This window comes from Peromyscus leucopus, chromosome 18 (assembly GCF_004664715.2).
Source record: "Peromyscus leucopus breed LL Stock chromosome 18, UCI_PerLeu_2.1, whole genome shotgun sequence".
NCBI classification, from domain to species: domain Eukaryota; kingdom Metazoa; phylum Chordata; class Mammalia; order Rodentia; family Cricetidae; genus Peromyscus; species Peromyscus leucopus.
In genome coordinates this window covers 2,099,879-2,126,940 of record NC_051078.1, presented here as the reverse complement: position 1 = coordinate 2,126,940, position 27,062 = coordinate 2,099,879, and the positions used below count along the sequence as shown (strand labels likewise).

Genomic DNA, 27,062 nt, shown 5'->3' with positions numbered 1-27,062 from the left:
AGTGTTGAAAGGCAAGTCCCACCCCCTTCTCTGGAGTCCTTGGTGCCTCTAGTTTCGTTTCCTTTCCCTCAGCGTGCAGGTTCGGGAAAGTCAGCTGCTTGACATCTTGGGCATGACATTAACTGGGCTCCGCCCCTCCCGGCAGTCGCTGCAGTCGGCCGTGAGGTTTCCAGCCGCTCGTCCCGCCCAGCGGAGGGCGGGGCTACGGCTCCGCCAATGGGAGTGCCACGCGGGGAGGAGGGCGTGGCCGAGCCTCCTGCCGCCCCCGGGACCCCGGAACCGCGGGTCTACGGCGCAGCTCGGTGATCCGTCCCGCCGCTCCCGGGCTGGGTCCGCCGAAGTCGGGGGCGGGGTGGGCTCTGGAGCCGCTTGGAGGATTGCAAGTTTCCGCGGGAGCCACTGGGAGGAGCGGCCCTGGACGCTCGGAAGGTACAGGCCCCGAGAGGGTGTGCAGAGCAGGGAGGAGCGAGTCCGGTCCCGGGAAGGAAGGGCTCCTGCCCCTCAGCGCTGCCCCTGCGGATAAGGCTGCTGCTCGCTGGCTGAAGCCGATGCTCTGGGGTGTGCAGGATGTTAACGCCCCCGCTTAGCTCTGCTTCTCAACCCGGCCGACTTCCTTGCAGAACTCCGCCGCAGCCCCCTGAAGCCCGGCATGTAGCATTTGTTCCTGGTCCTAAGGCAAAGCTTTAACCTCTGCTCTGCGTATCTGTCTATCCGTTTGTTTATCATTTTAACCTGTAAGCAAGCGTATTTTTGTCTGTGTACCACATGCTTGCAATGCTTGTGTTGGTCAGAAGAGGTCGTCAGATCTGGGGCTGGAGTGGTGGTCGTGAGCCGCCATGTGGGTGCTGGGATTCGAACCCAGGGTCGTCTGGAAGAGCAGCCAAGGATCTCAACCGCTGAGCCATCATTTTTCCAGCCCCTTTACATAATTTTTGATCCTTAACAAAATAAATAAATAAAAACAGGCATCCGTAATTCTTACATGCATATATATATACAAATAATATACATATATATTTATATATGTAAACTATGAAGTTCTAGAAGGTGAAACTGCTTAAGGTTACACACAAAGTCTAATTTATTTCAGAAAACCTTATTTACTGCAAAATTGGCGTTTCCGAGAGTGAAGCTAGAGGAAGTACTTCATTGCAGCTCCTATAACCACAGTACAGTCCACTTAGAAGACACTTTTGTGTGTTTTGAGGCAGGGTTTCTCTGTGTAGCCCTGCCTGTCCTGGAACTTGCTCTGTAGCTGAGCCTGGGCCTCAGCCTCCGGAGAGTGCTGGGATTCCAGGGGGATTCAAGGGGTGTGCCACCACAGCCAGCAACTTCTTTTTTCTTATGTTTTAGTTTCTTATTTAAATCTCAGAGTTTGCTTGTTCCCTTACTTTGATACTTGCCCTTTAATTTCTGAAAAACTGGGATCTTGTCCTTAAAATGAAGTTTTTGTTTCTTTAAAACCATACAGGCCAGGCAGTGGTGGTGCACACCCTTAATCCCAGCACTGGGGAGGCAGAGGCAGGCGGATCTCTGTGAGTTTGAGGCCAGCCTGGGCTACAGAGTTCCAGGATAGTCAGGGCTGTTACACAGATAAACCCTGTCTTGAAAAGCAAACCAAACCAAAAAGCAATACAGTATATAGTTTTAAAGAGTCAGATACCCAAGGGAAGATGTGGCTCAGCTAGAGCAATCACAGAGCACAAGAGAAGCCCTGTATTTGATCTCCAGCAGCGGTTGATCAAGGATTATTAAAAGGCCAAAATGAAAAATTGGCTCCTGGGGGTGGAGAGATGGCTCAGTGGTTAAGAGAGCTTGGTGCTCTTGCAGAGGACTGGGGTTCAGTTCTCAGCACCGAACTGGGACACTCACAACATCCTGAAACTCAAACTCCAGGGAATCTGAAGCCCTGTTCTGGTCCACAGCCCTGCTCCACTCTGCCCCAGCTCTGTGTGCACACGCGCGCGCATATGCACACACACACACACACACACACACACCACAAATAAATAATTTTTGTTTGTTTGTGTTTTATGAAAAATGGGCCTGGGTGGTGGTGCTGACGCCTTTAATCCCAGCACTCGGGAGGCAGAGGCAGGAGGATCTCTGTGAGTTCGGGGCCAACCTGGTCTACAAAGTGAGTTCGAGGACAGCCAGGGCTACACAGAAACCCTGCTTAAAGAGAGAGAGAGAGAGAGAGAGAGAAGAAAAATTGGATTTCCTGCCCATTCTCTTCCCTTCCGTATTCTACTTTCAGGGGAAGAGAGCCAGCTCATGGACCCTAGATGTTTTTGTTTGCTCTGTAGTAGAATCATGTCACTTTGAAGAACAGGAGTGTTGCTTGTTTCTCCTGATTCTTTAGGCTCCCGGTGTAATAATAATAATAATAATAATAATAATAATAATAATAATGTTTTTTATTATTTCTTCTCTCATACAGTATACCCCAGCTGCAGCCTCCCCTCCCTCCACCCCTCCCACCCCTTGCAAACCCTCTTTCCCAGCTCCCCTGCTCCTCTGTTTCCATTCGGAAAAGAGCAGGCCTCCCAGTACACCGAACACTGCATCACAAGATGCAATAAGACTAGCCACAAACCCTCATATCAAGGCTGGATGAGGCAACCTAGTAGAGACGACCCAGTAGGAGGAAAAGGATCCCAAGAGCAGGCAAAAGAGTTAGAGACACCCCCCTAAACCCACTGTTCGGAGTCCCACAAAACCCCAAGCTAAACAAACAACCACAACCTCTGTGTGCAGAGGCCCAGCCCAGACCCGGGCAGGCTCCATGATTGCCCCTTCGGTCTCGGTGAGCCCTGTGACTTCCTGCTTAGTTGATTCTGTGGGCCTGTGCTCCTGGTATCCTTGGTCCCTCTGGCTCCTACTGTCCTTCCTTCCTCTTCTTGAGGGTTCTCAAGCTCTGCCTAAAAAAAAAAAAAAAATCAGTGAAATGATTCCTAATGATATTCTGCTATATTCATACCCCGCTTGTCATCAGAGAGGCTTCCTTGGGCTGCTGATGGGAGCAGATGAATAACTTAATTCCCATAATAGATAAGAGATGGAAGTGAGAAGGAAAAACGTGGACACACACACATGGCGCTGCCTGCTTTTTTGTTTGTTTGTTTTTGTTTTTTTTGGAGCGGAGGATCGAACCCAGGGCCTCACTGTACCACTGAGCTAAATCCCCAACCTGCTGCCTGCTTTGTGTCAGGTAAAAACAGGTTTTGGGTTTGTTTTTTTTTTTAAGATTTATTTATTATGTACACAGTGTTCTGCCTACACCAGAAGAGGTTACCAGATCTCATTACAGATGGTTGTGAGCCACCATGTGGTTGCTGGGAACTGAACTCAGGACCTCTGGAAGAACAGCCAGTGCTCTTAACCTCTGAGCCATCTCTCCAGCCACACAATGTGTATGAAATTTCTGGGTCTTTGCAAGTCTGGTAATTCACCTGAAGGCCAGGGATTGACAGAAGTCATAAATATGCTCCAGTCTTAGAGACTGAATGACTCACTGTGACACTTCAGACACCTTAAATGGAGGTCCCTGCCTAGCTGGTGGGCAGTTGGTGAGGAGTGTTTTCTTACCTGTCCCTAGAGAAAGCTCCCGGGCCAGCAAAAATCACTACTCAAGACCAATATTCATCTTTATCATTGATGCTTCCTTGATTACCTTCCAGCGTAAACAATTACAAAGACCAGTGTGAATTAACTGGAGGGGCTAGGTGGCATCAGACAGTGGAAATATTGTTTGTTAGGTTGGACAGTGTGTACATAGACGATGTACACATTGATTCCACTGTTCATTCGGTCTCATGTAGTCCAGCCTGATCTGTGTATCTGAGCCTGCCCCCAGCTGCCCAGTGCTGGTATTACGGGCTGTGCCACCACCACCACTGCCTGGCATCACCATGGCCCGGCATCATTCTGAAAGTTATCATTTGAACAAGAAATACCACATACTGCAACTATGAAATCGTATTCCCTGGAAAAACTATAGCAAACTGTAATAAGAATTACTTTTAAAAAAATGTTGTGTTTTTTTTTTTTTTTCGTTTCTCTGTGTAGTTTTGCGCCTTTCCTGGAACTCACTCTGTAGCCCAGGCTGGCCTCAACCTCACAGAGACCCACCTGCCTCTGCCTCCTGAGTGCTGGGATTAAAGGCGTGTGCCACCACCGCCTGGCTACCAAAAAAATTTTTTTTAAGATTTATTTATCTGCATGTTTCCCCATCATGATCCTGATGCACTTGCTCATAGAATCCTTCTTCTCTCTCTTTGACTGGACCACTGGAGCTCTGTCTAGTGATTGGCTGTGGATCTCTGCATCTGCTTCCATCAGTCATTGGAGCAAAGTTCTGTGATGACAGTTAGGGTATTCACCGGTCTGATCTCTGGTGCAAGCCAGTTCAGTTCAGTACCCACTCCACTATGGCTAGCAGCCCAGGCTGGGGTCATCCTTGGTGACTCCTGGCAACTTCCCTAGCACTGGGTTTCTCTCCATCCCCTCTGGTGCATGGGCGGGCTTTGTGGAGCCTACTGCCTATGTTGGAGAACCTCGTGCAGCCTTGAGGCAGGGGAAGGGCTTGGACTTGCCTCTACTGGATGTGCCTCTCCATGGGAGGCCTTGCCTTCTTGTGGGTAGGAGTAGGAGGTGGGTTGGGAGGAGGAGGCTGGGGGGTGGGAGGAGGGAAGAGGGGATCTTTGACTGGTATATAAAATGAATTAAAAATTTTTCTTAATAATAAAAAATTTTTAAAAAAGGATTTATTTATCTATTATGTATACAGTGTTCTGTCTACATGCCAGAAGAGGGCACCAGACCTCATTACAGATGCTTGTGAGCCACCATGTGGTTTCTGGGAATTGAACTCAGGACCTCTGGAAGAGCAGCCAGTGCTCTTAACCTCTGAGCCATCTCTCCAGCCCCAAGAATTACTTTTAAAGAGAAAGGACAGAGACCAAGATTGAGAGTAGGAGCAATGTAAACTAATACTTTATATATCTTGTTTGTTTTTTGTTTTTTTGTGTTTTGAGATAGGATTTCTCTGTAGCTTTGGAGCCTGTCCTGGATCTCGCTCTGTAGACAAGGCTGGCCTTAAACTCACAGAGATCTGCATGTCTCTGCCTCTCAAGTGCTGGGATTAAAAGTGTGTGCCACCACTGCCTGGCTATTTCCTGTATCTTTTAAAAATTATTTTATGTGTACGAGTTTTGCCTACATGGAATGAAAACATACCACTTCCGTGCCTGACGGCCTCCGAGGTGAGGAGAGGACATCAGATCCCCTGGGGCTGGAGTGCAAATGGTTGTTCATCACCGTGTAGGTCCTAGGAATCAAAAACTGGTCCTCTAGAAGAGCAACAATACTCTTGAACACTGAGCCAACGCTCCAGCCCCTTTTCTGTATCTTTTAATTGTATAATTGAAACATTTTTAAATTATAACAAAAATCACACAGCAGATGTGGTGGCCTAAATGCCAGCACTTAGGAGCCTGAGACGGCATTGTTGTGATTTCCAGGCCAGCTGGGTTACCGAGTTAGACCCTGGGTTTGTTTTCAGAGACCGGGTTTCTCTGTGTAACAGCTCCGGCCATCCTGAACTCGCTCCGTAGACCAGGCTGGCATCGAACTCACAGAGATCCCCCTGCCTCTGCCTCCCGAGTGCTGGGATGAAAGGCGTGTGCCTCCACTTCCTGCCTGTTCGTTTTTTTTTTTTTTATAAGCCAAAAATAAATTCATAAATCATCACGAGACCGTGGGTGATTTGGTTCAGTAAAATGTCCAGTTGAGAACTGACACCCTCTCCATTCAGAGTCCAGATGGCGCAGTGGGAGATGCTGCAGAATCTTGACAGCCCGTTCCTGGACCAGTTGCACCAGCTCTACTCCCGGAGCGTGCTGCCGATGGATGTCCGGCAGCACTTGGCCGTCTGGATTGAAGGCCAGAATTGGTGAGGGCTTGGGGAGTTGGGATGGTTTCTTTCTTCTGAGCCCACAGGCTTCTAGAGACGTCCCGGGAGGGGTGGGAGATCTCGCAGCAGCGGCGGCGGCGCCGCGGCGGCGGCGGCGGCGGCGTGACAGAGCTCCTAATCCTTGTCATGCCCGGTCCTCAGGAGGGAAGTTGTGCTGGGCAATGACCATTCCACGGCCAACATGCTCTACTTCACCATCTTGGACCAGCTGAACCAGTGGGACCACTACAGCTCAGACCCGGATTGTTTCCTACTACAACATAACTTGCGGAAATTCAGCCGGGACATCCAGGTACTTGGCAGAGTTGGACTTAACGGTTGGGTACAGAATTGTTCCCAAAGATGCAAAGGGAGGGGGCTGACCTGGAGGAAGGAGCACAGAGTCTGAACTTGGGGTATCCATCTTGGGGTATCTGAATTTGGGGCAGAGTAAAGGACCGAGAGAGGTAGATACAGAGCCTAGATATATGTAGGAGATGGCCAGGGACCTTGCGGGAGGGGAAATACTGGAGAGACTGAGAGCAGGGTCTGGACTGACAGGTCACTGAGGTAGTGTTAATGGATCGGTCCTTCTCCTTTCCCACTTAGACCTTTTCCAATGGCCCTACCAAGTTGGCGGAGATGATCTTTAACCTTCTCCTGGAAGAGAAAAGAATTCTGAATCAGGCTCAAAGGACTCAGGAGGTGAGGACAATGTGGTGGTGATGTTGAATGCTCCTAGGATAGAAAGACACCATGGCAAGGACTCAGGGAACTTGTCTCTGACCAGGATCTCCCCAAATCCTGCAGAATAATTTCAGGTCACGATTTTAGAGATGAAAAGTCAGAGTTCATCCTGAGAGGTAGGGGGTGCACGCCTTTAATCCCAGCACTTGGGAGGCAGAGGCAGGAGGATCTCTGAGTTTGAGACCAGCCTGGTCTATAGAGGGAGTTCCAGGACAGCCAGGGCTACACAGAGATGCTGTCTTGGGAAAAGAAAAGAAAAGTCAAGAGTTCAAACGTGTTCAGAACCTCTTGTTTCAGGTACAAGCCAGGCCAGCTCCTGAAGCAGCAGTGGAAGGCCAGCAGTTTGAGATTGAATCCCGAATCCTGGATTTAAGGGCTCTGGTTGAGGTTGGTGGATATGGCAGGTGTCGCGGGATGGAGAGGATTCAGCTTTTCTGCCCCCTAGGAAGCAGCCTTATTGGGGTCCCATCTCCTCTGCAGATATTTGTGAGATCCATCACGCAACTGAAAGACCTGCACGACGTCTTCAGCTTCAGATACATGATTTTCACTCAAAGTAGGTCCGCTCAAAGCGGGGGGAAAGACAGAGGCCATCTTGGGGACCTAGTGTAGACGATGGCAGGAGCGGAACGCCCCAGCGAGCAGTAGTCACCTTCAGCGGTACCCGTCAGCGTCCATCGTCCTGTCAGTGTACACAGCAGTGGCGAGGGTGTGCCGTAGAGGGCGCACCAGAGACGCAGCGGAGGAACAGCTCGGGGTGGCTAATGCAGCAACCTGCCTCGGCAGGCTGAGCGGGCTTCGGGTCCATTTAGGATGTGCCCGTGGGACCCTGGGTGCCTGTACTGTGCCTGGTTCTCCATGCCTCTCCCTCCACCCGTCACTCCCTGTTCCTGACCGAGACCGGGAAAGAGCAGAAGGAGTCCGTGCGCTGACCCCTGGTTTTGCCTTTTCAGAGAAGACGTCGTCTTTGGATCCCCATCAGAACCAACAGCAGCAGCTTGTACAGACGACGGCTAACCAACTGGACAGGATGAGAAAGGTGAAGAGGAGGGTGCGGGGCGGGGCGGCAGGGGCCTGGGGGAAGGCGTCTGGGGGGCTCCGGCCACTTCGCCGGTGGACGGAGGCGGTGAGAGGTACTTAGCCCCTCGCCGTCTCTCTCGGCTAGGAGGTGCTGGATACCTCCAAAGCCCTCGTGGGCCGATTAACCACCCTGGTCGACCTGTTGCTGCCGAAACTGGACGAGTGGCGGGTGCAGCAGCAGAGGTCCTGCATCGGAGCGCCACCCCCGGAGCTGCAGCTGGAACAGCTGGAGCGGTGGTAAGAGGGAAAGATGCTCGCTCTGTCTAGGGGCAGCCAGCAAAGGGCTGGGGCGGAGCGCAGGGGAGGGGAAGGGAAGACAGCAGGAAGTGGCATCTCCTGTTAGACCGACCGTCTCATACCCTGCTTCTAGTCCTCACAACTCAGGGAGACCCGAGTCCAGTCTTGGGTAAAGAAGTAAGGGAAAGTCACGGATTAGTGCACAGTCACGATTCCCCCACTGAACACCATCTCTACCCTTGGTTTTGTTTGCCTTTGAGACAAGGGTCTCACTGTGTAGGTCTCGGTAGCCTGGAACTCACTGGGTTGAGCAGGCTGGCTTTGAACTGACCAGTCCTCCAGCCTCTGCTTCCCCGGTGTTGGGATTAAAGGCACGGGCTACCATGCTTATTTAATAAAATAAATCTTTAAGAAAAGAGAAACCTGGGCTGGAGAGATGGCTCAGAGGTTAAGAGCACTGACTGCTCTTCCAGAGGTCCTGAGTTCAATTCCCAGCACCCACAGGGTGGCTCACAACCATCTGTAATGAGATTTGGTGCCCTCTTCTGGTAGGCAGGTGTACATGCAGGCAGATCACTGTATACATAATAAATAAATGAATCTTTTTAAAAAAGAAAAAAGAAACCCTGTCTCCAAAAACCAAAATAATAATAATAAAACAAAATAAATGGACATTCAGGAGGCAGAGGCAGGCAGATCTCTGTGAGTTCGAGGCCGCCTTGATCTGCAGATTGGTACAGATTGAGTTCCAGGATAATAGCCAGGGCTACACAGAGAAACCCTGTCTCAAAAAAAAAATAAATAAATAAAAATAAAAATAAAAATAAAAATTAAATAAAATAGAAAGGAGAAAATGGAGCTGGGAAGTGGGGGGGGCGGCGGGAGGATGCACACCTTCACACCTTTAATCCCAGCACTCAGGAAGCAGAAACGGGTGGGTTTCTATGAGTTGGAGGCCAGCCTGGTCAACAGAGTGAATTCCAGGACAGACAGGGCTATACAGAGAGACTCTGTCTTGGAAAAAAGAAAAAAGAAAGAAAGAAAATAATTTTAATGATTTATTTATTTTTATGTGCATTGGTGTTTTGCTTGCATGAATGTGTGCATGAAGGCGTCAGGTCCCTTGGAACTGGAGTCACAGACAGGTGTGAGCTGCCATGTAGGTGCTGGGAACTCAACCTGGGTCCTCTGGAAGAGCAGCCAGTGCTCTCAACCACGGAGCCATCTCCCCATACCCTGTTTTCTGTGTGTGTGTGTGTGTGTGTGATGGGAAGGGCACGCATGTGTGGAGGTCAGAGGACAACTCTGTTGAGCCTGTTTTCTGCTGCCTCCTCCCGATGGGCTCCAGGGCCTGCTTCGTGAGTACTTTTTTATCCACTGTGCCATCTCTCAGGCTATAGGCACATTTTTCTTGGGGTTTTACTAAAGATGGTTCTGAGCTGGGCAGTGGTGGCACCCTCCTTTAATTCCAGCACTCGGGAGGCAGAGGCAGGCGGATCTCTGTGAGTTCGAGGCCAGCCTGGTCTACAGAGGGAATTCCAGGCCAGCCAGGGCTACACAGAGAGATCCTGTCTGGAAAAACAAAAACAAAACAGAACAGAAAAAAGATGGTTCTGAGCTGAGTGTGGTGCTGGAGTCCAGCAGTCCAAGTGCCATGGAGGCATCACACAAGAACCAAAAGGGCACGCTGGCCTGGAGTGTGTAGTTAGATGCTGTCTTGAACACACACACACACACACACACACACACACACACACGCACAAAAAAAAACAAAAAACAAAACAGGGTCTGAGGAAATGGCTCCATCAGGAACATGCTTGCTATTCGGGCGTAGGGCCTGAGTGCCAATCCCCAGCACCCACATCCCCTGAGTGCCGCAATCCCAGATACCTCGAACCCCAGCACCAGGTAGGCAGAAGTAGGCAGATACCCAGAGTTTGCTGGCCAGCCCCCCGAGGCAGAGTGGTGAGGTCCAGGATCCGTGAGAGACACTGTCACAAAGAGATGACGAGCAATAGATGATGAAGACACTCAGTTCTGGCTCCCGCGTGCAGCGTGCACGTATGCATGCACACGTGCACACCCTGTACAAAATAAAGTGTCATCGTGCTAATAAGACCTTTATCGGATTTGTGTATCAAAGTGGTTTTGGCATTTAATCGTTTGGAGTAAAAATTGTGCTGAACCCAGGTGGTGGTGGCTCACACCTTTTACCCCAGCACGGGGGAGGCAGAGGCAGGCGGGTCTACAGAGCGAACTCCAGGATATCCTAAGCTACACAGAGAAACTGTCTCAAATAAAAACAAACAAACAAAAGAAGTGTGTTGAATACTCTTCTGTATGCTTCCTGGATTCTGTTGGTTTGTGACAGAGTCTCACGTATCCCAGGCAGGCCTTGAACTCACTTTATAGCTGTAGGTGAACTTCTGATCTTGCCTCTGCCTCCTTAGTATTGGAATTTCCAGTGTGTGCCCCTGTGCAGTATACAGTGCCGGGGGATCAAACCCAGGGTGTTGTGCCTGTTCTACCAAATGAGCAACATCATTAACCCCTTGTATGTATGTGTGTATGTATTTTTGAGACAGGATCACATTGTATAGCCCAGGCTGGCCTTGAACTCATGACCCTCCTACTTCAACCTTGAGTGTGGGCGCACCAGGGTGCAGAGGTACCACCTGGCCCTAGGTTCTTTCTTTCTTTCTTTCTTTTAAGCTCAAATCAGTTTCCAGCTCTCCATGTCATTAAAGAGAGGACACTCAGAACCTCAGGAGGGGCCCCCTAAAACTTACACATCCCCTCTCCCCGCACTCTGTCACCCAGGTTGACGGATGGCGCAAGACTCTTGTTCCACCTTCGGCAGCTGCTGCAACAGCTGAAAGAGATGAGTCAGAGTCTTCACTACGAGGGTGACATGTCTAGGCAAGGCGTGGACCTGCAGAATGCGCAGGTCACAGAGCTGCTACAGCGCCTGCTCCAAAGGTCTGGTGGCCTGGGAGGGGTCTCTGTGGCGGGAGAAGCGACGAAGACACGTGGGGACACGGTTGTCACAGACGCCTCTTTCCTTAGGTCCTTTGTGGTGGAGACTCAGCCCTGCATGCCCCAAACTCCCCACCGACCCCTCATCCTGAAGACCGGGAGCAAGTTCACTGTCCGACCAAGGTTGCATTTTTTTTTTTTTTTTCTTTTCCTGCTTTTTCGAGATGGGGTTTCTCTGTGTAGTTTTGGAGCCTGTCCTGGATCTCGCTCTGTAGCCCAGGCTGGCCTCGAACTCACAGAGATCCACCTGGCTCTGCCTCCTGAGTGCTGGGATTGAAGGCATGTGCCGCCGCCGCCGCCCGGCAAGGTTGCATTTTCTAACTCCTGCCTCGTCTTCCCTGCTCTGCCGTTGTGCCTTTTCTGAGTGCAGATCTTTTCTCTGATGGAAATTTCTTCTTTCCCCTCCGGTTCATTTCCCTCTTCTAATCCCCCCAACCCTTTTCTCTACACATCTGGACTTATCGAGAATTGGTGAGCCAGGTGTCATGTCTGTGAGTTCAAGGCCAGCCTGGTCTACAGCAACAGTTCCGGGACAGTTGGCTACACAGAGAAACCCTGTCTCAAAAACAAACCAACAACAGCCACGGCAGCAGTGATTGACCACTGTCTCCGCGTCCTGTTCCCCCAGGCTGCTGGTGAAGCTCCAGGAGGGCAATGAATCACTCAAAGCAGAAGTCTTCATTGACAGGTGAGTCGAGGCAGCCGGAGGATGTCACTAAGATGGCTCATGGGAACAGGCTGCTGTCGGGGGCACTGGTTGCACAGTGGGACCCTCCGGCTGCCTTCTGTCCACTCCCTTCTACCTGACAGAAGTGCTGGTGCCCCCCTTTTAATCCCAGCACTGCACTCTGGGGGCAGAGGCGGGAGGATCCCTGTGAGTTCGAGGCCAACCTGGTCTTCAGAGCGAGATCCAGGACAGTCAGGACTGTTTCACAGAGAAACCCTGTCTCTAAACCACCACCCCCCCAAAAAAAAGAAAGAAAGAGCAAACAAACAAACAAACTAAACAGCAGCAAACCACCCCACCTCCCTCTCACGGATCACAAGCCAGGTGCCATGCACGTCTCAGGCTTATTTCACTGCACTGACCACTCCACCAGGTAGGAATTACCAATGCGTCAGGCCATGTGGCTAGTGAGCTCTAGGGTCTGCCTGAGCACCAAGACCAAATTCCTAACCAGATTCCCGAGTGCAGGCCTGGTGGAAGGGCCGCTTCTGAGCCATCTCCCTCTCCCCCACCTCCCCCACAGAACCACTGATTTTTCTTCTTCTTCTTCTTCTTCTTCTTCTTCTTCTTCTTCTTCTTCTTCTTCTTCTTCTTCTTCTTCTTCTTCTTCTTCTTCTTTCTTTTCAGGAATTCAGAGTTACCAGGGTAGGTGCCTGACGCGGACATGTACACTGCACACATGACCTGAACAGCCACACTTGGCAACCCTGGTGGGCGTCCAACAGAGAAGGAGGGGATTCGGGACTTGGAAACCAGCAGAAGGGGGGTTTCTGTTTTCCTGCTCAGTTATATTTTTTTATTTTAATTATTTTGTATTTTACTCACGGAGAGTGAGTGTGTATGTGTGTGTGTGTGTGTGTGCGCGCGCGCACAGGATCAAGAGAGAGAAATATGGAATATGTGTAGGTCAGAGGACAACTAGTGAGAGTCTGTTCTCTCTTTCCACCGTGCGGGTCCTGGGGATCAAACTCAGGTCATCGGGCTTGGCAGCAAGCCTCTCTACATGCTGAGCCACCTCACTCTCCCTTTCCTGCTGATCCTTTAACTCTGAGCATGGCGTGGTGGAACACACCTGAAATTTCAGTACTTAGGAGCCTGGGGCAAGAGGACCGCTGAACATACAAGGCTAGCCTGGGCTACATAGTGAAACCTGGGAGAGAGAGAGAGAGAGAGAGAGAGAGAGAGAGAGAGAGAGAGAGAGAGAGGGGAACCTTGCTCTTTGCCTCCATTTATCTTTTCCCTGGAACAGCTTCAGGAAGTTCAACATTCTGACCTCAAACCATAAATCCTTGACGCCTGAGGAGGGCCAGAGACAAGGCTTGATTTGGGACTTTGGCTTCTTGGTAAGGAGGGTTGACAGAACCGGCAGCTAACCCAAAGGAACAGGGGTTGGCGCGTCTCCAGATCTTAGCCTCTGGGTCCCCTCCCTGGCACTGCATTTCTCCCCAATTCACAGACGCTGGTGGAGCAACGCTCTGTGGGTGCAGGGAAGGGTAGCAGTAAGGTACGTCTGGTGAGGAGACCCACCGGGACAGGGAGCTGAGGCCAGGGACTCGCCAGAGGGACCTCTCTGATCACGGTGACTCTCCAGGGGCCGCTGGCCGTGACGGAGGAGCTGCACACCATCAACTTCACGGTGCAGTACGTGTACCAGGGTCTGAAGATGGAGCTGAAGGTGAGCGGGAGACGGCAGGGGGAGAAGCAGCAGGTTTAGAGGGCGGCATGGGCGGGCACGGACGGACAGACAGATGGACGGACGGACGGAAGTGTCCCGGAGCGGGACGTCACCCAGGCGCCGAGGCAGATGTCGGCCACCACCGTGACTCCTGTTTTTTTCTCCCCCCCCCCCAGACGGACACGCTCCCTGTGGTGATCATTTCTAACATGAACCAGCTCTCCATTGCCTGGGCCTCGGTTCTCTGGTTCAACATGCTCAGCTCAACCCCCCAGGTAGGAGAATGAGGGGAACGGGTGGGGAGCAGAGAGGGGCGGGGGCGTGGTGGGGAGGGGCTGCTTCTGAGCCGTCTCACTTCCGCCTCCCCCCACAGAACCCCCAGTTCTTCTGCCAGCCCCCCAAAGCCCCATGGAGCTTGCTGGGGCCCGTCCTCAGTTGGCAGTTCTCCTCCTACATCGGCCGAGGCCTCAATTCTGAGCAGCTGGGCATGCTGAGGAACAAGCTATTCGGTACAGTCTTCCTTTCTCCCCGCCTTGCCCCAGCCTAGCTTACCTCTACCCCGTGGCCTACCCCAGACCCTCTGCCTGGCCCGTGCCCTCTGTGACTCTGTGACTCTGTGACTCTGGCCCACAGGAAAGAACTGCAAGATGGAGGAAGCGTCGTTGTCCTGGGTAGACTTCTATAAGGTAACTCCCGACAGCCTGGGCCCCTCCATTCCAAATACTGGCCCTGCCACCACCCTTCCCTGCATTAAAGGCGGCCCCCCATTTCTTCCTGCCTCTCCCTGCCTCCTTCAGCGAGAGAGCCCCCCTGGCAAGATCCCTTTCTGGACATGGCTGGACAAGATTCTGGAGCTGGTCCATGACCACCTGAAGGATCTCTGGAATGATGGGTAAGGCCTTTCTCAGCCTTCCTGTCCAGTGTTGTCTCCCACGGGGCTCAGAAGTGGACTTCGTGTGCCCCCCCCCCCCGTGGCCCACGGGAGAGACTGAAAACTGGTGGGAGGTCCCGTTAGTAATCGTGGCCCGCATTTGTCCAGTGTCCTGTGTTGTGGAGCCCGCTGGGTGCTGTTATGAATTTGTTCATCTAGTCCTTAAAACCACACTGGGTGGTGAAGAGTTCCACCTTCTGTCTCATGAGGACACCCAGTCTCGCTCGGAGAAATTGGGAACTTGCTCAGTAGACAGAGCTGAGAATAGACCCAGGCCTGGGCAACTGCCCATCATCACCTGGCCTTCCTTACTTTTTACACAGACAGACAGACAGACAGAGAGGGTTTCTCTATAATGTAGCTGTGGCTGGCTGTACTAGAACTTGCTATGTAGACTACGATGTCCTTGAACTCACAGATCCACCTGTCTCTGCCTCTTCAGAGCTGGGTTAAAGACATTCGACACCATGCCCAGCTCTGTTATATTTTTATGTATTTTGTGTGTACGTGCGTGTGCATATGTGAATGTGCGTGCATGCATGTGTGTGCGCGTGTGTGTGTGTGTGTGAATGTGCGTGCATGCGTGTGCGAGTGCGTGTGTTTGTGTGCACGTGCGTGTGCGTGTGTGAATGTGCGTGCATGAATGCGTGCGTGTGTGTGTGTGTGTGTGTGTGTGTGGTCAGAGGACAGCTTGCGGGGGTGGGTTCTGTGTGTGTGTGCGTGTGCGCGTGCACGTGTGTGTGTGTGTGTGTGTGTGTGTGTGTGTGTGTGTGTGTGGACAGCTTGCGGGGGTGGGTTCTCTCCTTCCACCATGAACTAGCGGTCGGACTCGGGTGGCCAGGCTTGGTGGCAGGTACCTTCAGCTGCTGAGCCCTCTGGCCAGCCGTCACCTTGTGCTGTTCGTCAGTGGGTCCTCTCTGAATCCTCACACCCCTTCAAACCTTGGGGGTGGGAGCATTGTCTCTAAAGTCACGTGATTTGATCAAGATGAAAAAGTTTGTGAGTGACAGAAGCCGGGCCCTGTCCCAGTTCCGACGTCCACACAAGCGGGACAGGGACCTTGGGGTCTTACAGTGGCCTCGTCTGCTCCAGGCACATCATGGGCTTCGTGAGCCGCAGCCAGGAACGCCGGCTGCTGAAGAAGACCGTCTCCGGCACCTTTCTCCTGCGCTTCAGCGAAACTTCGGAAGGGGGCATCACTTGCTCTTGGGTGGAACACCAAGATGATGGTCAGCCCCTCTCCCACCCCACCCCCCACCCCTTCTGACCCTCTGCCTGCCCTCGGATTCTGGGGCTCTGCCTGGACCCTGTGGTGGTAGCTTTGGGGTTGGGCAGCCAGGGCGGGGAACTCTGGGCCTAGTCTCGCCTCTCAAGCTACACATCTCTTCTTCAGATAAAGTGCTCATCTACTCCGTGCAGCCCTACACCAAGGAGGTGCTACAGAGACTCCCACTGACAGAAATCATCCACCACTACCAGGTTCTCGCCGAAGAGAACATCCCTGAGAATCCGCTACGATTCCTCTATCCCAGAATCCCTCGGGATGAAGCTTTTGGGCGCTACTACCAGGAAAAAGGTTGGGATCATTGACAGGCATCCTTCCTAGAATGAAAGGATTCTCGGATGCAGTTCAGTCCGGCTCCCTCCTCTCCCACACGGGACACGTTTGTCCACAGTGCATGCTTGTCAGTAGGGAGGTACACTTGTCCGGGACGGGGGAACTTTGACCCGTGTGTTCAGTGTTGATCTCCCCACCTGCTCTCTGTCCCCACAGTTAATTTTGAAGAACAGAGGAAATACTTGAAACAAAGGTTCATTGTGATCTCTAACAGGTGAGTTACAAACCCTTCACTCAACAGCGCCTCAGCCGGCTCATTCCAGTCCCTCCACGCTCAGCTACTTCTCTCCTCCCTCCCGATGCCCTCTTTTCCGCTGTCTCCATATGAGTTCCCTGAGAGCCATGATCATAACCACTCATGAGTGGGACCCTTCCGAATGCCAAGCACAGTACCAGGTTTTCTAAGAACTTTTTTTGTTGTTTACCCCTTATGAGGACCCGCTGGAGTCGATATTAACCGTGGCGATCATATTACAAGCATGTTACTGCTGGGCGCTAGCAAAACGATTTGTGTGTTTTCTTATTTTGTTGAGTCTTCGCATTTGGCCTGTGAGCTACAACTGGTATCAGCTAAAGAAACTGTGCTTCCAGCCGGGCGGTGGTGGTGCACGCCGTTAATCCCAGCACTCTGTGGGCAGAGCCAGGCGGATCTCTGCGAGTTCGAGGCCAGCCTGGGCTACAGAGTGAGATCCAGGACAGGCTCCAAAACTACACAGGGAAACCCTGTCTCGAAAAAACTAAAAAAAAAAAAAAAAAAAAGAAAAGAAAGAAACGGTGCTTCGGTGCGATGAGGCAGCACACTGAAGGTACATGGCTACTGAATGATCCAGGTCTGTCCAATCATTCATTCATTTGCTGATTGACCAATGAGTTTACTGGCTTTTTTGTTGTTTGCTGTTGTTCTGTGTGAGACAGAATCCGGCTGGCCTGGAACTCACAGAGATCCTCCCGCCTCTGCCTCTCAGGTGCTGGAATTAAAGGTGTGAGCTACTATGCCTGGCTTTTTTTTCCCTTTCAATTTATATATAATATTTGTATGTATTTATGGGGTACAGTGCGATCATTTGATACATGCCTACATTATATTAACCAACTCGTGATCATTAGCATTTTTTTTAATTTTTAAATTTTTTTTAAAGATTTATTTATTTATTATGTATACAGTGTTCTGTTTGTATGTATATCTGCACGCCAGAAGAGGACACCAGATCTCATTACAGATGGTTGTGAGCCACCATGTGGGTTCTGGGATTGAACTCAGGACCTCTGGAAGAGCAGCCAGTGCTCTTAACCTCTGAGCCATCTCTCCAGCTCTAATTTTTAAATTTTTATTTGATGTGTACAGGTGTTCTGCCTGCATGTATGTCTGTGTACCACTTTCGTGCCTGGCGCCTGTGGAGGCCAGAAGAGAGTGTCTGTTGGATACCTGGGCACTGGGATTACAGTGATTGGGATCTGCCAGGTGGTGCTGGGAATCGAACCTGGGACCTCTGCTAGAGCAGCCATGCTGATCTTAACCCTGAGCTGTCTTTCCAGCCCTGCCCCTTTGTTTGAGGCAAGGTCTCAAGTAGTTCAGGCTGCTCTTGAACTCCTGGTCTTCCTGCCTCTGCCTCCCAAGTGCTGGGATTACATCCCACTTCTACTTTGTGTCTTTTGTTTGTTTGTTTGGTTTCTGAAACAGGATCACACTCTGTTGCCCAGGCTTGTTGGAAGTATCGGGGACTAAGGGGGTCCAGCCCCTCAATAGTCCCCTCCCAGGGTCCGGGGAGCATCTACAACCAGCTGATAATTAATCTTTGATGAAAAGAAATGAATCTATGTACAGGAAACTCCTTAGTTCATACATTTTATTATTTTGTGATAGTTCTCTCTCTGCACAGCTTTTATTCTGCTCTCATGTCTAGCTCCTTTCTTGCCTGATTTTTCTATATTAATCTACTGTCCCCTCTAGGTTCTATCTTAATTCCTTCATCTAGTTCTGTGCCTTCTAGGTTCTCATCTATCTAGTTCTTTCCCCTATCAGCTCCTCTCCCATCTCCTTCTCTCTTATCTGGCTCTTCCTCATCTCCCATCTCGTCCTCTAGTCCTCTCTTGTAGCCCTTCAATCTAGTTCTTCCCCATCTCAGTTTGTTCCTCTTAAGTTCTTACCCATCTAATTCTTTTATTCTCTTTTTTCTTCTCTGTCCTCTCGTGCCCTGGGAGTCTGGGGATATATACACTTACAAGCAGTATTCCCTTAGCAGTGCAAAGCCAGGCTTCCAGGGTCAAATGGAGGGGTGATAAGAATCACATTGAGAGGCAATAACAGTTAATTATCACTTGCAACCCCAAAGAGAAGTGACCAATGGAGAAATGAATTAACTAAAGGCTAAATTCAGGTAATATCTAAGAAGAGGGCTCTTATGTGCTCAACTATAATCTTAAACGTGATTGGTAGAAAATGTTAAGAATCTATAAGTTGCTAGGTCAATGGGAGAAAATAAAACTGCCTTCTTTTTTCTTGTGGCTCCTATCTGTCCAAGCTATCTGCCATTTTTTCTGCAGGGTGGGAGAAAGTATGCTCAGTCGCTAGGCAACCTGTGTACAGCTAGATGCCTCTGGTGATAGCTAAAGGGAGATCTGGAACTGGAGGTAAGATTTGGGAAAGGAGGAAGTTAAGCTTAATTAGCACATCCACCAGGCCTTCTCAAACAGGTAGCCTGGATGCTTAAGTCTGTTCTTAGAGAGTACAGAGGTATCTCTGATAAAGTACTTTCCTCCATCTGGGGATGGACCTGGCCGGATGCTGCCAATGATGATAATTACAGGGAGGCTTGAACTGGGGTTCAGGCTGAGCTGTCAGCGCAGAAGGTTACCTAAATATTCCTAGAAGTGGTTAGGTAAGGAGTTAGAGGTTTATAAAGTTAGTAAGGCTATAAGAAAGGAGGGTCCGAGCTGAATTGTGTAAAGCTATTACTTACGTCCACCTGACCTAGGTGGTGTCTCCTTGTGGAATTTACCTTAAATCAGGAGACTTGTATGTGGGCTGTTATTACTGCTAGTTCTTGAAAGTGGCCAAGGGAGATATCTGATTCCAGAGAAAGCCTTTCCTGAGGCTGTTCTCCAAATACCTGGAATGTGTATGTCCAGAGAGTGATCAGTCCACACTGTTAGCCCTTCTTAGGGAAAAGTCAATTGGGAAAACTATGAAGGCACACATGATTTTCATAACAGAATACAGCTGATATATAACAAGTCAAGTAACACCAAAAACTCCTTGGGATTTGGCTTCCTCTGGAGGAATTCCCTGATCCCTCCAGGTAGTGACTTCGCCATAACCAGCTGAGTTCTTATGATATTCCTGCGGCCCGCAGCAGGAAGCTCATTATGAAGTCCATAACTGGCCTTGAACAGGTGACACTCTTCCCGCCCTGGCCTCCTGAGTGCTGGGATTTTTATAGGTGGAAGCCTGGCATTTTGGATTCTTTCAATTAGCTATTCTAACCGTGAGATGATATCCCACCGTGGATTTGATTTGTATTTTCCTGGTGCCTAAACACTCTGTTTTCCCCATATACTTTGTTATTTGTATATCTTCTTTTGAGAAGTGTCTCTGCAATCTTCAGCCCACGCCAGGTGTGGTGATATGTGCCTCTAATCCCAGCACATAGGAGAATGAGGCAGGAGGACTGAGCATTTGAGGCCAGTCTAGGTTACATAATGAGACCCTGTCTTAAAGAGAAAAAAAAAAGACCTTCGGCCCCTTTGTAAGTGAGATTATTTGCTCTTTAAAGATACATTCATTTTTACTTACACATGTTGTGCCTACATGCCTGTGCACTGTATGTATTCAGTGCCCTCAGGGGCCTGAAGAGGGGGCGCATCAGATGCCCTGGGACTGAAGTTACAGATGTTAGCCTCCATGCAGTTGCTGGTGCTCTTAACCACTGAGCCGTCTTTCCAGCCCCTTACTTGCTTTCTTTACTGTTGAGATTTTTAATTCCTTACGGCTCCTGCATATTAATCCCTTCTTGAGTGAATAGTTAATAAGTATTATTTCCCACTCCATAAGCTGTTAACTCTGCTGACTGTTGCTTTTGCTGTGAATATTTACTTTGATTTAATTGCATTTAGTCTGTTTTTGCTTTTATTTTATGTGCTTTCGGGGCTGTGTTAATTGTTTATACCAGTGTTCTGAGGCTTTTCTTTTCCTTCTAAGATTCTTTTTTTAAATTATACATATGTGTCTGGGGGGCAGGGTGGCTGTGTATGTACAAAAGAGGCTTTCTTATCCCCAGGAGCTGGAGTTAGAGGCAGTTGTGAGTTGTCCAGTTCAAGTGCTGAGAACTGAACTCAGCTCCTCTGCAAGAGCAGTACTCTCTCTTAACCACTAAGCCAGCTCTCCAGTCCCGAGGCTTTTTCTTTTATATAACGTTATAATTTCAAGCTTTATGTTTAGGTCTGGATGATCTCTTTGTGTTGATTTATTTTGAGACAGGGGTTTCACCACACAGACTTGGCTTGCCTGGAACTCACTGTGTAGACCAGTCTGGTCTGAAATGCACAAAGATCTGCCTGCTCCTGCTTCCTATGTGCTGAAATGAAAAGTGTGCACCGCCATGCCCTGCTTAAGACTTATTCTTTCTAATGATGTATATGTGTGCATGTGGGCACATACACATGAGTGTAGGTGCCTGTGGAGGCCAGAGTCCTCCACTCTGAGAGGACTGAGGTTCTGGAGCGAGAGCCACAGGCAGTTGTGAGCACCGTGCATGTGTGCTGGGAGCTGAACCTGGGTCTTCTGCACTCTGTCACTTTGTGCTCTGTCACTTGGTGGTGTGCGCTCTTAACTGCTGAGCCCTTTCTCAAGCCCCCCCCCCCGTGTTGATTTTTAGATTGTATTTATTTTTATATGTGTGTGTATGTGTTCACATGTGCCTGCAGGCCACAAACACGTGTACAGAGGTCAGTGGACGGTGTGCAAGAGTTGGCTCCCTCTTTCTACCACGTGGGTCATGGGATGGGACTCAAGTTCTTAGGTTTGATAACAGATACCGTTACCCGCGGAGGCATTTGGCTGGCTCCGTGGTGTTTGTATTGGTGAAAGATACAAATCTAGATTCAGTCTTCTGCAAGTGGACGTCCAGTTTACCGAAGAGGCTGTGCTTTCTCTCACTATATGTTTTTCTTGTGTTTGTCAAACACTAGTTGGCTGTAGATTCATGAGTTTAATTCTGGGTCTGTATTCTGTTTCATTGGCTCCGATGTCTGGCTTTATGTTGGTACTGTATCTTAGTATTATTTTATTACGCTAGCCGTTGTTGAGTCAGGGCCTCATGCACCTCAGATACACTATGTGGCTGTAGCTGGCTTTGAACCTCTGACTCTCCTGCCTTTCCCTCCCAGGGCTGGAATTACAGGCATGGATCACCACACCCAGCCTCCAGCCTTGTTATTCTATAATCGGGGTCTTTTGAGAGCGCACATAAAGTTTGTTCCTTCTATTTCTGGGAAGAGCACCATTGGGTTGAGATTGCATTAAATTTGTAATTGTTTTGAATGATATCCAGAATTCTGCTTTTAACCATCCTGTTGCCTCTCAAGAATTTTTTTTTTTTTTTTTTTTTTTTTTTTTTTTTTTTTTTTTTGGTTTTGGTTTTTCGAGACAGGGTTTCTCTGTGTAGCTTTCCTGGAACTCACTTGGTAGACCAGGCTGGCCTTGAACTCACAGAGATCTGCCTGGCTCTGCCTCCTGAGTGCTGGGACTAAAGGCATGCGCCACCACCGCCCAGCAACCTCTCAAGAATTTTTAAGCCTCGTTGTTCCCATTTAAGTGATAGTCTGAGGGGCTAGAGAGATGGATCAGCAGTTAAAAACAGTTGGCTGCTCAGACCTGGGTTCAGTCCCCAGCACCCACATGGTGGCTTATAAACCATTCATGATCCCAGTTCCAGGGGATCTGATGTTCTCTTCTGGCCTCCGTCACATACCAGGCAGGCATGTGGTGCACACAGGCAAAATGCTTGTACACAGAAAATAAAAATAAATTTTAAAAAATTGTAAATGATTATCTGAGCTTCGCCCAACTCGTAAATGAGAGGATTCAAACTCTAACAGACCTGATTTCAAGGCCAGATGTGGCGGTACATGCCTTTGATTCCTGCACTGGGGAAGTGGAGGGAAGAAGAAGCAGAAGAAGTTCCATTCTAGCCTTGCCTATGTAGAGATCTGAGTGCCAGCCTGGGCTACATGAGACCCTGTCTCAAGAAAAGAACAATAGCAAAAATCCTAAAATCTCGATTATAAAGCCCAAGGTCTCTAGACCTTACCCCCCAGCCCCCAGGCAGGGGTCTCACTGTGTAGACTAGTCTCAAACTCCCGAGTGCTGGGACTAAAGGTGCCCACCTAGCTCCCTAGCTCCCTGCCACCTCAGACTAGAGACACAGCCCAGCTCCCTCTGCCATTCCCCATGTGTTTCACTCACTGAGGCTTGTCCCACTGTCTGTCCTTGTACACCTAGACATGTGGACGAGCTGCAGCAGCCTCTGGAGCTTAAACAGGAGCCCGAGCTGGATTCATTAGAGCTAAGTGCGGAGCTCATGTCCCCGATGGAGTTAGAACAGGACCTGGAGTTACAGACACTGCTGAACACAGGGCTGGATCTGGGGACGGAGCTGGAACTAAACCCCACACTCCGTGTGGCCCCACAAACAATGCTGGAGCCAGACCCCAGGCCTGTACCGCAGCTCTTGCCAGAGTCAGGGTTACCTGATGACCTGCAGCATTTGAACGTGGACGATATGGAAAGTAAGTGATAAGGCTGGACGGGGGTGGGGGGGATGGGGGGGTGGGGGGATGGGAACACCTTCGCTACCTCTCTCGGACCCGTTACCAGAAGGTGAGCTCCAAGTTCTTCCTTCATTTCCTGGTGATTCCTTATGTTAGGAAACGCAGGTGTCTCCCATGTCCGTTTCCCAAGAGCCCCTTCAGCCCCAGATTGTGCCTTTCCTGCTAGAGCTGGGAGCTTCTTTTTTTTCTTTTGATTTTTCGAGACAGGGTTTCTCTGTGTTGTTTTGCGCCTTTCCTGGGACTCACTTGGTAGCCCAGGCTGGCCTCGAACTCAGAGAGATCCGCCTGCCTCTGCCTCCCGAGTGCTGGGACTAAAGGCGTGCGCCACCACCGCCCAGCCCGAGCTGGGAGGAGCTTCTCACTTGGCTCAGGACCTGACATTTTTCTCTGTGTGGTCTAGTCTTCAGGGAAAGCGTAAATATTGATGATATCATGCCCCATGATGACCCGCTGTTGGCTGGCCAGAACATCATAGATGAAGCCTGCATATCCCGCCGAAGCCATTTTGATGTGGATGGACCCTTGCTCCCCTCCGATGACTAGGAGCCACGTTCCCATTTGGTCCCTCCGACCTCCCACACCAGGACATTGCTTCCAACAGTGGGAAATGAGGCCTGCTAAGCTGGGTTAGCCGTGAACTTCGGAGTAATAGGTGGAAGTATAAGATGGCTTTGAAGGAGCAGCGACGAATCAGAACAGACGCTGGCCACAGTCTTACTAGAACCTTGAGGCTACCCGCCATGCTGGGAGACACAGAGGCCCTGACGGGGGCAAGCCAGGACATCTGGGAGATTATCAGAGATTATCCAAGGCAGTGAGTCTTTCCAGTATGGAAGGGTTTTAATGGTTTGATGATCGGTAAGGCTAAATTGGTGTGAACCATGGTTGGGTCTTTGTGGAGAGCACAGAGATGGGTGGAGTCTTGCTCTTCCTCCTCCCCTTTTGCTATCCTGGGTCTTGCCAAACCCAGAGTTTCACCCATAGCAACCACGACGGCACTGAGCCATACCCCAAGTCCTCCAGTCCTCACTTCCAGTCCAACCTGACCCTTTCCTCGTCTCCTCCCTTCGCTCCTGACTCCAGTTCTAAATCTCCCGTCTTCCTAAAGAGGCCGAGAGCTGACTGCTTCAGCCCAGCCTGTGAAACGCTATCCCGAGGAAGGGCGTGGCACGTCGGATTCCTCCCAGCCGTCCCCTGCCCCGTTCAATTCCTCCCCCACAAAATAACCCTACTCCTCTTACAAAGATGTGAAGCTTTGCTCTTTTAGGGAGGCTCGTCTCCGCTTCCCCGGTTCTGGAGAGAATGGCTCCTGGTCTGGGCGGTAAGGTTTCTGAGCATCGGGACTTGATGGTTATGGTACTCCGCAGAGCCGAGTGTCTGGAGAGAAGTACTGCTTCTAAGCTATGTGACTAATACGTTGTCACTGCTGCTTTTATACCTTGTCAACATGAAAGCAACGCTTCTGTCCCTTAGGCGTGACCTGGGCAAGGACCTTGGGCCCTTGAAGGTTTATCAGAGGCCCCTGGACATCCTTCAGCCTTAGCCATTCATTGCCAGGCAACCTGGGAGCAGCCTACTCTAACCCGAGTGGTCAGTGAACCCAGGGGAACATCCTGTGACCCTTTCCTTCCTGGTGTGTCAGAAGAAGAGTCCTGTTCAGGAAGGGGTTAATAATGGTGGGGGGAGGGGACAGCAGTTGCCATGTCCAGCCATGAAGGTGGCATGAGCAAACCAGAAACCAAGGAGCTAGATAAGGAAGACACACAGAGAGGGGCAGAGGAAGCTCAGGGAGCTAAAAGCGAAAGTCGTAAGAGAAAGGCCAACAGATGGAAGGTAAGAAACCCAGCCACAACCGCCACCTTTAATCCCAGTACTCGGGAGGCAGAGGCAGGCGGATCTCTGTGAGCTCAAAGCCAACCTGGTCTACAAAGCGAGTTCTAGGACAGGCAGGGCGACACAGGAAAACCCTGTCTCCGAAGAAAAGAAAGAAAAAACGGCAAAACCAGGCAGGGTGATACATGCCTTTAATCCCAGCGCTCAAGTGGAAGGTGGATCTTTCTGAGTTTTGAGCCAGCCAGGGTGACGTAGTGGGACCCAGAGAGAGGGAGAGAGAGAGAGAGTGCTCTGTGCCTGAGATGATGGTAACGCGTCGTCCCGTCCTTTGTAAGTACCTCTGTTCCTCGCTGTAGCACCTTTCACCATTTGCTGCCTATAGCTAGAGTGAACTACTGTCTCGAGTCTTTTGTACATCATAATAAACTTTTGTTAGACAAACAACAACCAAAAAAACAAAAACAAACAAACAAAAACAGTGTAAGTGTCTCTTCTTCAAACACTTGTGCTTTTCTGTCCCTGGAAGCTAATTCCTTAGCAAGGCCAGCAAGGCCAGCGATGTGGTCACTAGGTCACCAATCTGTGGCCTCTCTCAGGCCTGCTGTGGCTCATTCCCCTGTCACATTCCTTCTCTCCTCTGGTTGGTGCGGCCATCTTCGTCCCACAGACAAAGCTTCCATTATTACTCAGTTGGTTGGTGGCAAAGTCAAGACATAAACCTGGACCTGGCCAGGCCTGGTGACACATGCCTATCACCCCAGCTTTTGGGAGGTAGAGGCAGGATCAGGAGTCCAAGGCCCAGCCTAGGGTACATGGCAAGTTCCAGGACAGTCTCAGATACATGAGCCCATGACTCTAAAATAAAAAATAACATGAATCTGACTCTGCAGCCCATGTGCACATTTCTTAATTTTTTTTTTTTTTGTGGCAGCAAGGTCTCTGTGGAGCCTTTGATGGCCTGGAACTTGTGTAGAATAGGCTAGCCTAGAGTTCACAGTGACTTTCTCTCTTTGCTCTCCAGACCTGGAATTACAGTTACACACCACCACAGTCAGACTCTGGTTGGGGGGCAGGTGGATGGGTTTTCTTAGACAGGATTTCATGATACAGTCTAAGCTGACAACAAGCTCATGATCTACCTGCCTCAGTCACCTGAGTGTTGGGTTACAGGCGGACCTCACTGGCAGAGTGTACGTCCTTTGATGTCTAGGCCATGGAAATAAAGGAGATAGGCAGGATGTGGTGGCGAACGCCTGTAATCCTTGAGAGAACGAGACAGGGGGATCCCCACCAGTTTGAGGCCAGCCTGGTCTACTTAGTTATTAAGTTCCAGGCCATCCAGGGTTACTTAGTGAGACCCTATTTAGAAGAAAAAACCATCTCCCTTCACTTTTCATTTGTTGAGATTGTGATATAATGAATTACATCATTTCCCCCTTCCCTTCCTTCCCTCTAAATCCTCCCATGTGCCTGCCCCTTCTTGCTCTCTTTCAAATGCAGGGCCTCGTTTCTCATTAACTCCCCACATCTTTTCATCTTCCACTCTTCACTTTTCTTTGTTGTTTTGTTTTGGAACAAGGCCTCACTGTGTAGCTCTGGCTGTCCTGGAACTCACAGAGATCCTCCTGCCTCTGCCTCCTGTCTTGAAAAACAAAAACAAAATATTTCCAGGCTTGGTGGCACACCTGAAATGCCAGCACTTGGGAGGCCAAGGAAGGAGAATTGCTCTGAATTTGACATCATTCTGGTCAATATATCAAGGAGTTCCAGGGCTACATAGCAATATCCTGTCTCAAAAAACAAACACCAAAAACATGAGGCAGGCGTGACAGCTCACAGCACTGAAGCAGGAAAACTGCCGTAAGTTCAAGACAGGCTAGTGTGAAACTCTAATTTAAAATGGAAGTCAGGAGAGTTGGAGAGAGAGTTTAGTAGGTAAAACCCTTGCCAGGAAAGTGTGGAGACCAGAGGTTGGAGCTCCAACATCCACATAAATAATGGATGAGCATCATCGTTCCTCACCTGTCATCCCAGCACTTGGGAGGCAGAGCCAGGACTCCCAGAGCAAGTTGACTAGGGAGGTGAGTCTAATCAATCAGATGCTAAGTCTAGGTTCAAGTGAGAGCCCCTGACTCAATCAAGTGGACAGAGCTGGGTGAAGTGACGCACGCCTTTAACCCCAGAATTGGGGAGACAGAGGCAGGCGGATCTCTGTCGAGTTCAAAGCCACCCAAGGGTACTCAACACAAAGCAATGTGTCCACTCAGAGCTCAGGACACTCTCAGACCTTTGATCACAGCCTGTCAGAGATGTTGGAGCAGAAGCGAGTTCCTGTTGTCGTTACTTGGTCATCTGTTTTATTTCTCATCTGTTTTCTTCCCCAACTGTGCTTAGAAA

The 27,062-nt window shown here is 50.0% G+C and overlaps 1 protein-coding gene across 1 annotated transcript; it reads left to right on the top strand.

The window, feature by feature from the left end:
- Positions 1 to 35: 35 nt before the first annotated feature.
- On the top strand, positions 36 to 25,141 carry Stat2 (signal transducer and activator of transcription 2). The gene is made up of 24 exons (XM_028855439.2): positions 36 to 429; positions 5,816 to 5,953; positions 6,116 to 6,266; positions 6,563 to 6,658; positions 6,998 to 7,087; positions 7,181 to 7,256; positions 7,654 to 7,739; positions 7,866 to 8,017; positions 10,838 to 10,996; positions 11,084 to 11,176; positions 11,682 to 11,741; positions 12,408 to 12,425; positions 13,030 to 13,123; positions 13,237 to 13,284; positions 13,372 to 13,455; positions 13,632 to 13,730; positions 13,829 to 13,964; positions 14,089 to 14,141; positions 14,253 to 14,347; positions 15,479 to 15,615; positions 15,780 to 15,962; positions 16,161 to 16,218; positions 22,504 to 22,790; positions 23,233 to 25,141. The coding sequence occupies exons 1-24, from the start codon at positions 113 to 115 to the stop codon at positions 23,373 to 23,375; spliced, it is 2,853 nt and encodes a 950-aa protein (XP_028711272.2). The 5' UTR covers positions 36 to 112; the 3' UTR covers positions 23,376 to 25,141.
- The last annotated feature ends 1,921 nt before the right edge of the window (positions 25,142 to 27,062 follow it).